This window comes from Sarcophilus harrisii, chromosome 4, assembly GCF_902635505.1.
Source record: "Sarcophilus harrisii chromosome 4, mSarHar1.11, whole genome shotgun sequence".
In the NCBI taxonomy this organism is placed as follows: domain Eukaryota; kingdom Metazoa; phylum Chordata; class Mammalia; order Dasyuromorphia; family Dasyuridae; genus Sarcophilus; species Sarcophilus harrisii.
Genome location: NC_045429.1, coordinates 140253130 through 140272193, shown reverse-complemented (window position 1 = coordinate 140272193; position 19064 = coordinate 140253130). Strand labels below are relative to the sequence as shown.

General features: G+C 31.7%; 1 protein-coding gene across 22 annotated transcripts in view; it reads right to left on the bottom strand.

The window, feature by feature from the left end:
• SYNE1 (spectrin repeat containing nuclear envelope protein 1) overlaps positions 1–19064 on the bottom strand; it is a 567155-nt gene that overhangs the window by 160388 nt on the left and 387703 nt on the right. For all 22 annotated transcript variants that reach the window (XM_031937596.1, XM_031937595.1, XM_031937611.1 and 19 more), the window contains 6 exons: positions 18344–18526; positions 14130–14267; positions 13440–13625; positions 13159–13281; positions 11814–11996; positions 9403–9546 (listed from right to left, as the gene is read on the bottom strand). In XM_031937596.1, the coding sequence (XP_031793456.1) occupies positions 9403–9546; positions 11814–11996; positions 13159–13281; positions 13440–13625; positions 14130–14267; positions 18344–18526 (957 nt within the window). The remainder of the gene's footprint in view (positions 1–9402; positions 9547–11813; positions 11997–13158; positions 13282–13439; positions 13626–14129; positions 14268–18343; positions 18527–19064) is intronic.

Here is a 19064-nt window from a genome sequence, read left to right as displayed (position 1 = left end):
ATATGAGTCAAACATTACATAGAGGCTGCAAAAAGAAATACAAAGTTTTGCATGAACTGATGCTAAGTGAAATGAGCAGAACCAGGAGATAATTGTACCTAGCAACAGCAATGTTATGTGATGATCAGTTCTGATGGATGTGTCTCTCTTCAACAATGAGATGATTCAGACCAGTTCCAATGGTCTTGTGATGAAAAGAGCCATCTACACCCAGAGAGAGGACTGTGGGAACTGAGTGTGGTTCAGAACATAACATTCTCATTCTTTTTGTTTTGTTTGCTTGAATTTTATTTTCTTTATCACTTTCTTTTCTGGTTTATTTGATTTTTCTTGTACAGCAAGATAAGTATATAAATATGTATGCATATATTGCATATTTCTACCATATTTAGGCTATATTGGACTACTTGCCATCTAGGGGAGAGGGGTGGGGGAAACTGGAATACAAGGTTTTGCAAGGGCTAATGTTGTAGAATTATCTATGCATATGTTTTTAAAAATAAAAAAAAACTTTAATACAAAAATACAAAATTCAGGGGATTGTTAGTTGGTCATATTATGTGACTAAGGGCAGAGCATCATATATATATGTGTGTGTATATATATATATATATATACACACACATATATATATTTCCCCTATGAATTTTTAAAAGAAGCTAGATACGTAATATATAGAAAGCCAAGTCAGGAAGACTTGAGTTCAAATCTGGCCTCCAATACTTACTAGGTGTGTGACCCTGGGCAAGTGACTTAATCCTACTTGCTTCAGTTTCTTCATCTACAAAATGAGTTAGAGAAGAAAATGGTAAACCACTCCAGTATCTTTGCCAATAAAACTCCAAATTAGGTAAAAAAGGAGTTGGATGTCACTGAAACAACTGAACAATAAAATAAAAGTTACTTATCTAAATAATAGAAAAGGTGACAGGAATAACACTAATCTAATAGGAAGTCTTTTTTTTTTTAAATATTATTGTTCAAGTATTTGCCAACCATTAAGTGGCTAAAAAATTAAGAGGATCAAGAGATTCCAGAAATGCATTCTCATGAACTCCTCCCCAGTTTCTAGCAAAAGGCAAAGCACATGCTTTCCTTAAAAAACAACTAAATGCCATCTGTTATTCCTTTTACAATCCTAGCACTAATTACCTCTCTTGCATACTCAGATTAACAGGAATATTACTTTTTCACAAATGTGATTTGCCACAATTTAAATACATAATTTTGGCAATAATCCAAAGAACACACAGAATTGTCATTGGCTATCCAAATTATTAATGCTGCCACTATTTGAAAAGACATAAATCATCTTCACTTTTCCATGTGTTTAAAAAAAAAAAACCAATAGATAATATAGTCGCTTCTTTTGGATTTATCACAGACATGACCTATCTCAAACCAAATTCAGAGTTATGGTGACCTAAGTAGAAGATGACAGGTCATGACAACAAATTAATTGCTATGAGTCAATAAGTACAAACAGCAAGAGATTTTAGTGACTTAAGAATGCTATCTATGCCAGCCCAGATGATAACAAAGGCCAGAGGTTTTAAAAATGCCAGACTAAAAGTGGGGAGGCTGGTAAGGAAAAGGGAAAAAAATAATAAAAATTAATTGAATCTGAATTTCTGATGACATAACTAATACAAAGTCCCAAAAAGATTTCTGAAAAGATTCTGAAGATGTGATTCATTATATGATGAAATAAAACCAATTAGTAAGGGAAGGATTGATGATAAAACATTTGTTTTTTCTAAGATCTTCAACAACAAAAGCAAAATTTGGAGTATAGTTATACTTCTTTCTCATAGATTTTAATTCAATGATTAGTCTTTGCATTTTCTCCTTTCACTCACTGTTTTGATTGAATTTTTGGAAGAAGAAATGTGACAGTATCCTATAGCATGTAAATACATCTGTATCTTACTTTAACATGTTTAACATGTATGAGACTGCCTGCCATCTAGGGGAGGGGGTGGTGGGAGGGTAGGGCAAAATTGGAACAGAAGTGATTGCAAGGGTCAGTGTTGAAAAATTACCCATGCATGTGTTCTGTCAATAAAAACTTATAAAAATATATCTATATCTATATTTATTTATACACACAATATTATATACACACATATAAACACGATACACACACACACACACACACACACACACACAGAGTTATTACTTGACATTCCATAATCTTACTTCCAGACTCAATATTCAATTGAAAATGCTTTTCAAAGTACCTATCATCTCTCAACTGACCAATTGAATGGCCTTTAGGGCTATTTTAAGAGATAGCTATACATGGAGTGTACACAATACAGGGAGTTCTGGGTCTGGAGTCAAAAAGAGCCAAGTTTAAATCCGTACTCAGACACCCCCAAGCAGGTCACTGAAATTTTTCCTTTCGTTTTCTCAATGTAAAATTGAAATAAATGAGTTAATATTTTCAAATCACTTAACACACTATCAGGCACACAGCAGATGCTTAATAAATGTTTTTCCTTCTTCCCTTCTCTCAATCCTTTTCCTTCTTCTGATATATTAGACCACTCTCTTGTCTTTGATACCCTTTTCTTTCTAGCTTTTCATGATACTGCAATCTCCTGATTCACTTTCTGTCTTACTGCTCCTTGTAAGAATACTTTGCTGAATCTTCATTGAGATCAGACCTGTTTATGGTAGATATCTGACCTTAGTCCTCTTTTCTTCTTCACTATTTTGCTTGATTATATCAGCTTTTCAATTATCTTCTCCATGCTAATGATTTTTAGGACTATTTATCTAATCCATTCCAGTCTTGAACCTCCAAATGCTTCATGATTATTTCAAACTCAAAGTCCCAAAGACATCTTAAACTCAATATGTTCAAAATTGAACTCATATTTTGCCCCAAACCCTCCTCTTTTCCTGACTGCTTTATTACTTTCAAGTCTACCAGTCACTCAGTCACTCTCCACTCTCATTCTCCCATCTCTCCCCCCTCTCTCTTCCTCTCCTCACCTCTTTCCCCTTCCCTCTCTTCCCCCTCTTTCTATCCTCCTCTCTCTGCCCTTAATCTCTTTCTCTCTCTTCCCATGTCTGATCTATTGCCAAGTCCTGTTGATTCAACTATCACAACATTCTCACGCTAGGAATATTATAATAGCAATATTCCCCTTGCTGCAATTCTCTCTCCACTGAGTCCATTCACTTGTCAAATTGATCTTCTTAAAGCACAGATCTTATCATGTCATCTTCCCTTTCCTCCATTCAATTACTCTAGTGGTTCCCTATTACCTCTAGCATCAAAATAAAATCCTCTGCCTTTTAAAGTTCTTTATAACCTGAGCCACTTCTTCCTTTCCAGGCTTCTTACATCTTTACTCTTCACACTCTATGATTTAATGACACATGACTCCTTCCTACTTCCCACACAAGACACATAATCTCCTGACTCCATACTTTTTCACTGGCTAATCCCCATATCTGGAATTCTCTCTTTTCATCTCTCCTCTTTGTTTCTCTGCTTTCCTTTAGCTCAGCTTTTGCAGGAAGCCTTTCCTGGTTCCTATATGGCTAATACCTTCCCTATGAAAGTGCCTCCAATTTATCCTGTATATTTCTTGTTGGTACATAGTGTTGAACCTGTTATCTCTACATTTGACTGTGATTTCTTGAGGACAAAGGATAATTTTACATTTATATTGTTTTGTTTTTGTCTAGTATTTTGCCTCATATTTGTGTGTGTTTAATAAATGCTTATTGATTGTTGACAATTTTCTTCTTGTTATCTTATTCTGCATATCTCAAAACATATATTTCTTTCTTTCTTGAAGTTACTGATAGCTGACAGTATTTCAGATTTAATGGTCTCATTTTATAGGTTTATAATAATATCTAAATCTGGATAGAGCTCCACATCTGGAATAAAAAAGATCTGAATTGAAATTTGGTGTCAGACACATATACACTGTATGACTGGGCATATCAATCCTGTCTGTCTTAATTTCCTTATATGTAAAATGAGTTAGAGAAGGAAATAACAGAACACTTGGGTACCTTTGTTAAGAAGCCTGAAATTGAGCCTCAAAGTCAGACACAACTGAATTACTATCACCAGTGTTATCTAAGAAATGAAAATGTATTCATTATAACTCCCTCATTTGCTCCTCTGAGTCTCTACCTCCTCTAAAGTCATTCCCAATAGTTTAGTAGTACATGTTGAGAAACTTTTGTCCTAGTGGTCTCCTCTGTTTGCTTTGGAACAATTCAGATGACCAAATTAGCTATGCCATTATTACAATATGGGGCATGTCAATTTACTTCTGAAATTGCCTCCTACTCATCATCTTGTAACTTCTAAGAGGATAATACTCTATCCTGCTCCCTTTTGTTTTTCTCCACAGGAATATAAGTTCTTTGAAGCTTTGCTTTACAATTTGTATCTGAGTACTTGACACATAGTATATGTTTAATAATATTTAAGTACTAGGCTTGGGATAAGGAAGACTTGAATTCATATCTGGCCTCAGATATTTAGAAGCTATGTGATGTATCTAGGCAAGTTACTTCATACTTGTTTGCCTTGATTCCTCATCTGTAAAATGGGAATATACAGGAGAAAGAAAGGACAAACCACTCTAGTATCTTTACCAAGAAGACTTCATGAACAAATAATCCATGGGATCAGGTAAAGTTGAACACATGATCAACAACAACAAAGCTTTAACTAATGCTTTCTGTCCCCCCCTCCCCATTCATTTATACCTCAGGTAATTTAGCATACTGATGAATTCTATAATGATATTGACATATGTACTATTACCAATGAAATTCATTGATAATGTCAGTGACTAAGAAATGTTAACTAGAAATTACATGAAGGAGTTAATTTTATAAGGTGATAGAAACTATTTCTATAAAATTCTTAGTTAAAATGATCATTTAAAACATGATTTATTAAATTCACAATTTAAAACGTCTTTAGTAATGTCCATATTACTTGAGTAATACTTTTATTTCCTCATTACTCCACTAATCTGCAAATTTTTTGCCTGTGTACTCCAACACTTCTGCAATTTAGTAAATGATCACTTTGAGATTTACTCTGGATAAAAAAATATTTAATACTCTACAGCAAAGTTTGTTATGAGCCTTTAGAACATAGCTAATTGATATTCAAATATAACTAAATGATATATAGGGCAGAATATGATGACAGTATTATCAATATTAAAGTTCTAATTAATTTACTAATTAGTAATATGATTCTAATCATCATAATATCATTACTAATATGATTCAGTTTTCTAAAAGCTTTTGTTTTATAGAAAAGAGAAAGCAATGGGATTATAGTTCCATTGGTTGAAAAATATTTTTATTAGTTTCTATAACATTTATATTTAAATAAAACTCTCCTTGATACAGAAAAAAATTCATAACTAAACTTTATTTTCAACAGAAATTTTATGTGGATTTTTAATACTTTATTGGATCTTTGATCTAATCAATGTATACATTCCCTTATAAGTAATTATAAATCACTTTCACTATATAATCAACCACTTTCATTTTTTTCTTCACACATATATATGTCATTGATAACATATTTTATGCCTCTTCTTTTGCAAAATTACTTATTAGGTGACAGAGTTTCCCTATCTCCAATATAAACACCTTTGCATTATATTTTTAATTACCTATAATGTTTATTACTCTGGGGTCACAGAATTATCTACCGTCATATGATATTAATGGAAAAAGAATAGTGTTAAAAAGATGGATTTATAAAAGTAGAAAGCAGCTTAAGTAATGAAATCGCAGCACCATTCCACACACAAAATCCACCTATATTTTTTCTAATTCAAATGAACATTAAACTGCTTACATACATAGAAAGATGGATACTTAAATATATATACATGTGTACGCATGAGATGAAGATTACATATATATATATTATATATACGTAGATGCACAGATAGATACATATTCATTGTTCTTCAGTTGTTTCAGTCATGTCTGACTTCATGACCCTATTTAGAGTTTTCTTGGAAAAGATACAAAAGTGATTTGCCATTTCCTTCTTCAGCTTATTTTTAATAAAGTAATAAGGAAAGCAGAGTTAAATGACTTGCCCATGGTCATATAGCTGATAATTTTGTGAGGCCAGACTTGAATCCACAAAATGAGTCTTTCTGATTCCAATACTTCACTATTCCAAGCCCAATACTGATCCACTGTACCACTATACACATATGCATTAATACACACACAGACACATAGCTCTGCATACATATCTGTATATATTTATATAGACACACATATACATATATCTTCTGTGTGTGTATGTAATTGCTTTGTTAAAAAAAAATAGGTTAAATATTTGATACCTGAAGTAAAGTCTGGTTTGTTTTGAGTACACAAATTACATGAGTAAAGATTTTCTAAAAATGGTGATAATTAGAGTCAAGGACTTTAATTTTGTCCATTTTTCACATGGGGAGTCCACAGCTTGATTAATCAGGTCACCTTGAAGTTGATATAATCTTTGGTGGTGACATATCCTTATTGTCTCTCTTAATCTTAGAATTGATTTTGATCTTTTCTCTAATTAATTAGTGATCTAACTGAATTGGGGAGAACCAATTTCAGAAATGATGAACATTAGTAAATAGTAACTTCTCACTAATTAAGATAAGTTTAAAGCTATTTTATGTATCTGTGTGCGTGAGTGTGCATGCATGAATGTGTGCATGCACATGCATACGTGCATGTATGTGTATGCGAGATACTTCTCAATTTCTTCTTGAACAAAGTATTTATGAATTGCATTCATACCTAGAATTTATCTGGATGCCTTGCTTGCCAAATCACCACCCTGAGAAACCATCACAATGCTTTCTTCATTGGTGAATCTTTCTCTGGAACCACCATTTTATTAAGGTCCTGAGCTTTTTACTTGCTCATTGCTGAACTCTCTCAAGACTCCTTATTAGCTGCCCTTATACAGGTACCTTTCTTCTTTCCATTACTTCTTCCCATCTCCCCTTCAACTTAATTTTTCTTCCCTAATTAGATCTGAGGATAAGGGGAATTGGAAATTGAGGAGTAAGCAAGACAAATTTTATTGCTAGAATTCAACAGTACCTTAAATGTCCTCTCTTTCTAGAATCATATATCTATGGTGCAATAATGTTAGGTTTCTGATCACTTTCTTTTTTGAAAACATTTTATTATTCCCTGTTTTAATATTATTTTCATTTTAAAATATGTTTCTCTTCCTTCCTCTACCCAGTAAATATATAGCTACAGATTCCATAACACTACTTTAGGAAAAAAATAAAAAAGCAAAATAACAATTTCTTAAGTTCACCTAATTCAACAAATCCATTAAATATACCACATTTCACCCCTATAACTCTACCACTTCAAAAAGAGAGAAGTTTATATTTCTCAATTTTTCTCTAGGATCAGTTGTTCACTATAATTGCACAATGTAGTTTTTTTTTTCTTGTTTATATTAGAAAAGTTATTCCCCCTTTCCAGGTCTCCAATTCTAATAATTTCTCTCTACTTCAGTTCTAGTCTCCCATTCTTTTCTGAATTCTTTGGATGCATTGTGCCTTATGATGCAATAATATTCCATTGTGTTTATGTATAACAATCAGTTTACCCATTCCCCAGTTGATAGAAATCTAAATTTGACTTTTAAAAATTTCTTGATTCTGAATTTTATTTTCACATATGCATATCTACATGGGGAATATATATATTTGCTAACCATTTTGATGCCCATTTTCACATTAAAATGACAAAGTAATAGATCTATATAAACTTAGTTTATAGTATTTTGTCAGACTTTTTCTACTTCTTCATCCTCTAAAATAGATGATGCACATAAGCTGCAATAATCTTAACAATATACTTGTTTATATGCCTAAAATAGGTGATTTAAAAAGGGAAGTGAATATCTCATAAAATGATGGTTTTTTTGTTGACTTTGGAGACACCATGGAACCAATGAAATTATGCCAATGTATTTTTCAACTCCCAATGGAGAATGAGGACTCTTTTTCCATTTAGCTTTAATTTCTTTATATTTTTTGGTTTTACTTTGAGCATTGATTGTTGGACAAAGATATCATATTAGAAATTTAATCAATTTAATGAATGCTTGCTTATAGTCTTATAACAAAGTGCTTGGTGTCTATCCTAAGCCCCCTTTCCTTTCACAAAAATTGCAAATGTAGAACATCTGTTTAATAATGAAATTAGTTTTTAATTTCACCTGTTTTATTAATAAAGACAGACTCATCATGCGAAGTTAGCTAGGTTGATCCTAGGTTGAAAGCTAGGATAGCAGATAAAATCTATTTACAAAATTGAACTTGAAACCTTGCTATCTTCATAGCTCCTAGCAGAACTCAGGTTCCATTGGCATAAATTCAAGAATTTAGAGTCACGTTTCATTGCTACAATGGGACACTGCAACCTTATTTAAAGTAGGAAATACTTTAAATCTAACACATACATATATGTAATGTATATAAGAGAATAGATATATGTAACACATGTTCATTAATTTTAAAAATCTTTTAAAAAACCATTTGAAGACCACTAAGTAAAAAAAATAAACATCTTACAAATTGGATTAAACAATGTTTATCAAAGAAATTCATGTATCTACCAATCAAGACTATATTATAGATCAAGAGTCACAGAATCTGATCTGAGACACTTACTAACTAGGTGACCCTGGGTAACTAATAACCTCTATTTGTCTACAACTTCCTTACTTGTAAAATGGGGATAATAAAAGAATCTACTTCTCATTATTGGTATGAAGATCAAATGAGATAAGAATAGATTAGTTAGTATAATGCTCAAGATAGTATAGTAAGCAATATATAAAGTTAATAATAATAGTAGTAGTAAGAAAGCATCTCAGAGAAAAATTAGTTCAATTAATACATAAAAAACCCTCTAATACAATATTCTTGACTAGAAGATTCTGCTTAAATATCTCTAGGGAGGAAAAACCCTCACTATATCTCTACCTGTCCAGGTAATCCATAATACTTTTAGACACCTTGAATTGTTAGGGAGTTTTTCTTACATTAAATTAAAATTGGTAAGTTTGCAAGTTCCAAACATTACTTCTTATGTTTTTCATACTTGCAGACATTTTATTTTTGCATGCAAATATGGTAATTCGGAAATACTATAGAGGAAATAAGTGGTGGCTTAAAAATGTAAAATATATTTTAGATATATTTGTTTATTCTAATTAATTTCAGATTCCAGGCATTGTCATCCATGCTTTCTGTTCTATTATAAAATAACTCAGAAAAATAGTTAAAAAAAAGATTTTAAGAAAAAAGTAGTATATTGTATAAGTTTGAATTTCATTGCTGTTTTTACCTCATGACGAGAAATCTGGGCTTGTAGCTCTTGGATATTACTGGTGGCCACTGGCTTATCTTGAATCTCTCTATGAGCCCCTTCTATTAGTTGTTGTAGATGCTTCATTTCTTGTTCATATTGTTCATACTGCACTACTGCTTCCTATAGAAAAAAAAGTTGTATTTTTCTAATTACTATATAAAATGAAGTTATAAACAATGAAACATCATTAAATAATAGACTACAGGGAGAAATATATATATATATATATATATATATATATATATGATAGGCTAATGAGCCCAAGTCATACCCTGGCTTGACAAAAGTTATGGACCCTGTGGACTTTTAATAATCTGATTGAACAGAATAGATCAGAGATGAAAATGAAATGCTTGTTCATCTCTTTCACAAAGTGTTGCATGTTTTAATTATTTTTAAGAATGAATATATGATCCCCAATTGATAGTCAAAAGATATGAACAATTTTCAGGTGATGAAATTAAAGCCATCTATGATTATATGAAAAAATGCTCTAAATCACAAGTGATTAGGGAAATGCAAATTAAAACAATTCTGAGGTAACACCTAATACCTCTCAGATTGGCTAAGATGACAGGAAAAGATAGTAATGAATGTTGGAGGGGATGTGGGAAAACTGGGACACTAATGCATTATTGATGGGGTTGTAATATGATCCAACCATCCATCCAAAGCAATCTGGAACTATTCCCAAAGGGCTATAAAACTATGCATATCCTTTGACCCAGCAGTACCATTACTGGGAAATTATAAAGGTGGGAGGGAGGATCCACATATGAAAAAATGTTTGTATCAGCTCTTTTGTACTGGGAAATGAACAGATGCCCATCAATTGGGGAATGGTTGAACAAGTTGTGGTACATGAAGATAATGGAATATTATTGTTCTATATAAATATTGAACAAGATGATTTTAGATAGGCCTGAAAAGATTACATGAACTGATATTGAGCAAAACAAGCAGAAGCGGGAAAATATTGTATACAATAACAGCAAGAATATGCAATGATCAACTATGAAAAACTTGGTTCTTCTCAGTGACTCAGTGATCCAAAGCAATCCAAATAGACTTTGGAAAGAAAATGCCATCTGCATTCAGAAAAAGAACTAAGGAGACTAAATATAAATCAACACATGCTAGCTTCACTGCTTTTTTCTGTTGTCTTTTTTTTTCTTAATTTCTCCCATGGTTTTTCCCATTTTTTCTGATTTTCTTCTTCCAACATGATTCATAAATCAATGTATATTAAAAAAATAAACTTACTACAATAAAAAAGAATGAATGTATGAGAATGTAATATGACTGATAGATTATAGTATTTGATTTAAATATTTGTGCCATAAGTATTTCTTTTATGTTGAAGAAAATAAATAGTTGTCCTTTGCTTGACATACTTTGTTTATTGAGCGTGTCTCTAGAAAAGACCATGAGTAGGGCAAGCCTATGCTTGCTTCGGACAAATTATAATTTGTCCAAAATCATAAATCAATTTTCTTAGAAGTGCTAAGCAAAATTTATTATGCCCCTTCTGATTCATAATATTTTTTCAATTACATGTCAAGTATTTTTGCATTTATTAAAAAAAAAAAACCTTTTGAGTTTCAAAGGATAGGAATGTGTATGTATGGATGTGTGTGTGTGTATTTGCATACATGCATGTAAAACATTATATATGTCTTATAAATGTCTTTCCACACATACACATTTACACATATGTTACCTCTCTCATTAGAATGTATGTTTCTTGAAGGCATAAACTATTTTCTCTTTTTCTTTGTATCAACCTGCACATAGCATGTGCTCAAAAAATTCTTGTTAATTACTTGCTTGATTGATTATGAAAGTAATAATTAGAAAAACAGAGAAGGCAGAAAAAGGAGTGTAATGGAAAATATGCCAGAGTAAGATTATGTTTTTGTTCTTTGAAGAGGACTTGTGCATAAGTTGGTGAAGAATCAAAATGAGATTTACACATATTTTGCATAGAAACTAGCAATAAAATAAATAATAAAGCTTAGTAATATTTTAACAAGTTGAAGAATATATGCTGCACAGAAGTATATCTGTTTCAGTATTATTTTTAAGATATTTTGACTGAGATAATGCCACACAAAATTAACTTTTTCATGTCCTTGTTTATATAAGCATCAGAAATTTTCAATTTTTATATTATTTATTCCAATACTTTTCCTAGCTTATTTCAACTGGCCCAAATGATTGGGGATTAATTCAAAGCTTAATCTTTATATTTGACATGACAGTCTGATAAATCGAACATTATGGGTGTATTTTGATTGATGAGAGTGCATGGCTCTAAGAAAACCATTGTTCTATATCAATCTAAAGTTTATTACAGAAACCTCCTCACACACACATCTGACACTTGCCTGCATTATGTTGCACTGCTGGATGGCTGTGTGTTGCAAACGGCTGGCTTCTTCCTGGAGTCTGAGTGCCATGTGGCATATAGGCAAGTTAGTGACTACTTCTTCAGGGATTCTTAGAGCACTCTGACAAATTTGCATAGCTTCCACCTTTGGCTTCAGTGATTCCATTTCAGATAGCAGATGCTGGAAATAAAGCATATGTTTTATTTAGTTGTGAATAAAAATTTAAATTGTAAACAAGCTTAATTATGGTAAAAGGAGATTAATTCATCAGATAAAAAGTGAATGAAATCATAGTTTCATTACTTGTTGTCTAGGAAGGTCATATTTTCTAAAATTAAATGGAATTTCGCTTTTAATAGAAAAAAAATAAATTTAGCTTTCTATGATAATTGCAATCTATAGTCATACATTTTTTTTAAAAAAAAAATTGAACTCCAGACAGTTCATTTAATTAGATTACTCTAAATTTGTATCCTTAAATTAGTCTAAACTGTCCAGTAATATCCAGATAATCATTAAATAGCATTAATATGGATCATTAAAGCACATAAATCAATACATCTCCAATGGTTTAAAGAATTCTTTTTGTTTTTGTAGGGGTAAGGAGTGAGGAAAATAAGATTAAATGACATGTCCTCAGTTACACAGCTAGTAATAGTCAAGTGTCTGAAGTCAGATTTCACCTCAGGTCCTCCAGAGTCTAAGGCTGATGCTCTAGCCACTGTGCCACTGAGCTGCCCCCATTTAATGAATTCTTTATATGAATTACTTGCAATCTGTAAAGAACCACTATGACTTTTTCATTAAACTACTACTTATTTTTTATTTCTATGTTTGTTTCTTTTACTTACCCTCCAAAATACCAAATGCCAGTCCATCTAGCATATCTAACTGTGCTGAGAAGTTAGCTGAAAGCCCTATTTTAGGGCTCCCAAATTTTAGGTATTTCGCTTGGATGAATTTTGACTTCAAAGATCCAATCTCTCTTTATTACCAAGGCATCTTTATATTATAAACCCAAATCCCAGGCCTTAGATATCTATAAAATAATTATACAACAAAAAACAAGCAAACAAAACTAAACAAATAAAAATTCTAACATGTATCAGACTCTTGTCAGAAAACAAACAAATAAAAAAGAAAACATTAAGAAATCATTTAAAAGTTAAAAATTCCTGAAGAAAAATAATATTCTCTCATTTCCTTAAAAAAAAAATTCTTCATGGAATAGATATGTAGCTCATAAGGTTTTATTCCCAAGATAAAAAAATTTCAAAGTAACCTATATACAATTAGAACTACATATTAAACTACTTCTTAATTTTTTTTTTTTTTTTTTTACCTGTCGATGAGAAAGCTGTTCTTTCAGACTTAAACGTCCTAACTCTGGAGAAGTAAGAGTTTTTTGAGCTTGCTCAAGAGCAGCTTGTAAGATTTTTATTTCAGCTTCAAATTTTTTCATATCCTAGAAAACCAAAAGAGGAACCACAATATAAATTATAAGTGTTTCAAAGATTAAAGTTTCATAAAAGTTAGACAACCAAGAAAGAGACATCTTGTCAGAGTTGAATATTGAGTTGACTGTAAACTAATGACTACTGGAATGATGGAGCCTTCATTTACCTTTGCAGCATCTTGTAGAATCTGCAAACGTGATCTAATAAGTTGCCGTAACCCCTCTGTCTCTCGTCCCAATTCTGACACTTGCTGAGACATGCCTTCTGTACAATAAACACTGCTCAGATATTCAGTCTTTTCTTTCATTGCCTCCAGATCAATGTGAATTTCTCCAGACTCCTCTAGCATGGTCTGAAATGAAATTATCTATGGTAATAAATTCAGTTTTTCAAACTTTCTAGATGTCAAACGGATGAAAAAATAGATCCAAAAGTTACAATTGGATTAAGTAGGAAGTAAATCCCTAAATGATTTTTTGTTGTTGTTGAGAACAAACTTTGAACATAGAAAAGGATATATTTATCACTAGGATAGAACTTTTTATTAAAAATAAATCACTCTGATGATTAGTGGATATAACCCATGAATAAGGATAAAGAAAGGGCCTGTGATTTCATAGAGAATTCCAGTTGAGCTAATTTCCCCAACAATTCATTCTGCTACTTACGGCACTAGAAATTTGCCTCAAGCACCAAGAAGTTAAAATGATTTATCTAAAAGTGCCACAGCCTCTTTTTTTTACTAATCAGTTGGAAATGCTTTCACACCAAGTCCCTATAGTATTTGATGTAATAAGGCAACTGTGTATCAATTTATCTTTTCAGGTAATATATGAAAACTAATGCTCAAAGTTACCTGATAAGAAATGAATTGTTCTCGAAGCTGATTGGCGGAAGTCCAAGCAATATTTCCATGTACCAGGACCTTAGCTTTTTCTACCCACTTCATTATATATTCCAACATCTCATTATATTCTTCTAAATGTGCAGCTGCCTGAAAAATAATCAAAATGAAATCATTTTTTGATTAAACTATAAGAATTAAGAAGTCAAAGTCTTCTACACTGTCATTGTAAAGCTACTATAATTTCTCTTTTAAAAACTATTTCATAGAGTATAATCTCTCTGAGAACATAGATATGCTTTATGTAAATTCACTATCTAGCCCAGCAATTAACTTTATAATAAAATAAAATACTTGGGGGGGGGGTGTCTACCTGCCAAGACAAATCCAAGAACTGTATGAAAACAATAACAAAACACTTCTCACACAAATAAAATCAGATCTAAACAATTGGGAAAATATGAATTGCTCAGGGGTAGGATGAGCTAATACAATAAAAATGACAATGCTACCTAAATTTTATAGAACTAGAAAAAATAATAACAAAATTCATCTGGAAGAACAAAAGGTGAAGAATATCAAGGAAATTAATGAAAAAAAATACAAAGATCAAAGGATATGAACAGACAATTTTCAGATAATGAAATTAAAGCAATCTATAATTATATGAAAAATGCTCTAAATAACTATTGATTAGAAAAATGCAAATTAAAACAACCCTTAGGTACCACCTCACATCTCTCAGATTGGTTATAATGACAAGAAAAGATAATGATAAACGTTGGAAGGGATGTGAGAAAGTAGGATGTTAATGCATTGTTGATGGAATTGTGAAATGATCCACCATGTAGAGAATAATTTGAAACTATGGCCAAAAATCTAAAAAATCTTGTACACCCTTTGACCCAGCAGTGCCAAACAGAATTTATCCCAAGGAAATTATAAAGGAGAGAAAAGAACCCATATGTGCAAAAATGTTTGTGCAGCTCTTTTCGTGGTAACAAACAATTGGAAAATGAATAGATGCCCATCAATTGGGGAATGGATGAACAAGATGTGGTATATGAAGATAATGGAATATTAATTATCTTTTTTTAACTAAAGCTTTTTATTTTCAAAATATACACATGGATAATTTTTTACATTCACCCCTACAAAACTCTGTGTTTTAATTTTTGCCTTCCCTTCCCCCATTCCTTCCTCCAGTTAGAAAGTAATCCAATATAAATTGAACATGTGCAATTCCATTGTTTCCACAATGGAATTCACAATATTTCCACAAATAAAATACTATTTTTTATATAAAAAAATGAACAACCTGATTTTAGAAAGTCCTGAAAAGATTTACATGAACTGATGATGAGCAAAACAAGCAGAATCAGGAATACATTGCACACATTGCAGCAAGAATGTGCAATGATCAACTATGAAAGACTTGGTTCTTCTCAGTGGTTCAGTGATCCAAAGCAATCCCAATAGACTTTGGACAGAAAATGCCTTCTGCATCCAGAAAAAGAACTAAGGAGACTAAATATAAATCAACACATGTTACGTTCACTTCCTTTTTTCTGTTTTTTTTTTTTTTTATTATTATTTCTCCCATGCTTTTTCCCTTTTCCTCTGATTTTTCTCTCTCAAAATTATTTATAAAGTAATGGGTATTAAAAATAAATTTCCTAGAAAAAAGAAATTAACTTTATACAAAATAAGTATTTAATATATTTTGTTAAAAAATTACTGAATGAATAAATGAAACAGTAAGAAATAATTAAGTTGATTTTTAAAAAATTCTATCTAGAAGTAAAAAAAAATACACATAGTTTTAGTGATCTTTTGAATAATTCCCTTTTGTTACATTAAAATTCCTCTGTTTATGATTACTATTCTCATTCACTTCTACCCCATGCAATTTGATGTGTCTCTTTGTCATTATAGGTTACTAAAGTGTATTGATAGATCTAAATCCAATTAACAAATACTGACTTTATTTTTCCTGATTGCTCATTTGTTGAAGATGTCAGAAATAAATATACAAAGGCTTGTTTACTAAACGTTCTAATTACTCAAGGGCATTTTTATGTTATGTTAATTTATTCAACAAATATGAAGTACCTGTTATGTGCAAAATTTTGTTCTAGGCATGAGAGCTATATATAGAATAAGTATTATACTGTAGATCAAAATCAATTTTTTTATACTGTGGTTTTGTTTCACATTTTTAATACTTTGAGAAAAATAATTTTAAATCATGATAACTAACACTGGAACACTCAATCTTAATCTACATGAATTAAGATGTAATGCTATTTTTATACACATATCAGAGTTATTGATCAAGAGAAAAACAGCCAGAAACAATACTAATAACTTCTCAAAATAGGCTCTGCCCTTATCCTTACTTAATCTCTTCTCCCTTTTTATTATTTCACTTGCTGACCTATCTCATTAGTCCCATGGATTCAATTATCCTCTCTATACTGATGATTCTCAAATCTATCATTCCAGACTTAATAGATTTGCTGATGTTGTGTCAACTATATGTCCCCTAGACCTAACTCAAAATATCCAAAACATAATTATTTTCCCTTTTAATGTTCTCCCTTTTCAAACTTGAACTTCCTTATTACTGCCTCAAGTACCACTATCCTCCAAACCTAGCTCAAAACCTAGGTATTACGTTTGAGTCCTCAATCTTCCTCATGCTACATATATCTTGACTTCTATCAAATATGTGTGCTTCTCTCCTCTGATACTGCTACCCATCACTCTAGAACAGACTTTATTTCTTTACACTCAGACTATTGCAAAAGCATGCTTGTTGTGTGCTTGCTACAAATTTCTCCTCATTACTGTCTATCTTCCACTTAACAGCCAAAATTATTTTTCTAAATTGCAGATCTGATTATGTCACCCTTATATGCAAGAAACTCCAGTGCTCCCCTATCACTTCAAAGATCAAATATAAAACCCTTTACTTGACATATAGTCTTTCATAACTTAACCCTCTATCCTCACTGTTCCAGTCTCCTTATATCTTCTTCTCTACCATGTAGTCTTCAATTTAATGATATTGTTCATTTTGAAGTTTCTTTTTCTTTAAGAAACAGCATCTCCTGACTGTAGGCACTTTTCCTGGTTGACCCTCATTCCTGGGATGAAATCCCTATTTATCTTTCCCTTCTTACCACTTTGGCTTCCTTCAATTCTCAGCTAAAATCTTACTTCCTATGGGAAGCCTTAGTCCCTCTAATTCTAGCACCTTCCCTCTAAATGATAAATGGTAAATGGAGAGATACATACTTTTAAAAATCATCTCTACATAATCATGATGTCACTGATCCTCTTTAGGGGTAAAGGATGAACAACAAAAATCTTTCTTCTGTTGATTATTTTCTATTTATCCTAATATATACTTTGTTTATGCATAATTTTTACATTTTTTCCCCTTCCATTAGATTGTAAGATCCTTGAAAGAAGGTACTGTCTTCTGTCTTTCTTTGTGTTCCAAGAGTTTAGTACAGTGCCCAGAACATAACAAGCATTTAATAAATGTTTATTGACTGACATTTCACTGGTGTCAAAAGGTATTAAGAAGATAATGCTGGAAAAAATTTCTGAGGGAAAAAACTTATGATCTAATTATATGCTTCTTAGTGCATGAATAACAAGAGAGTCTTGGAAAACATATGTAAGTGTCATTCTAGGGTATTACCTATGCTGTTCTTTTCATTAGTATTAGTATTCACCAAAGCTCAATGAGAGGAACATTGAAATTATTAGAGTATGGAAAATTTTAGTACCTGTCTTTTAGTATCTGTGAGGTCCTAAGTAAGTCTTCTAAGCATTACACTGAGTCTTAGTTTCCTCATCTTTAAAATGAGGAGTATGTTGTAATATGCTTTTCAAATCTAAGTGTATTATATAATTTCTAGCTATTACAATGTCTATGATCTTGTGATCAGAAAACAAAGAATGCCAGCATTTTCTTGGGCTGCTTCTTCAGTGTATAAAAGGATTCATCAAATAGTTACTTTTATATAACCTGCCTTTAAGTGCATATGAAATGTAATCTGCTCTAAAAGAATTTGATTTAAGCACAATTTTCAAGAACACTTCTTCAGTAAGTCTTATATAATCATAATTTGTGCTGTTATTATTAAAAAGAAATGAAAAAAAGAAAATTTGAAGATCGTATGGAATACTAAATGGTACATTTGAAAACTTACCTGATTGAGTTTGGAGAGCCTATATTCAGCTTGCCTAATAGTTTGCTGGTGAAGTTCAGTCAGTTTCCCAATCCTCTTGGCCAGCTGTTTAGCCAGTTGGCTGTTCTGCTCAGCGAAATCTTGGACAGCTGCATCTAGTTCCATTAGCTTTATATTACAGCCGTCTAATTCCTCTCCAAGGGCCTAGAGTAAATATCAAAGTCATCCTCCAAATTTTCCAGATTAATAAAGTTTTTTTCAAGTTACGTTTATGTTATTTATACAATTTAGGAATAGTGTTATTCTGACAATGGTTTATTTCTAATTCTCTAGCTGGAAAGACAGAATGGATATGGGATCATCATGATGTTTATTTCCTAAGAGCTTGAGTGAGGTGGGTAACATTTTCCTTTCCTGCCTTTTTTTTTTTTTTTTTTTTTTTTTGCTCCACTCAGGATGAATCAGTCAGTAATTTAATTCCCTGAACTACAATCTGTTCATTTTTAAAAACAAGAAGTTAAAATTTACATTGGCTCAATTGGAAGTAGAACAGTATGCCCTTTTTATTAAGTTTTGAAGCTACCAACTGATTAGCATGCTATTATACAAATCAGTGCCCCTGAGTGAGGAGGAGAGATGATAAGGATTATGGATTGGACTGGATATAGGTAAGGAACCAAGGTCAAAATGACTGTTATCCAATGCTAAGTAGCTACTTATTTCTATCCTAGAAGCATTCTGA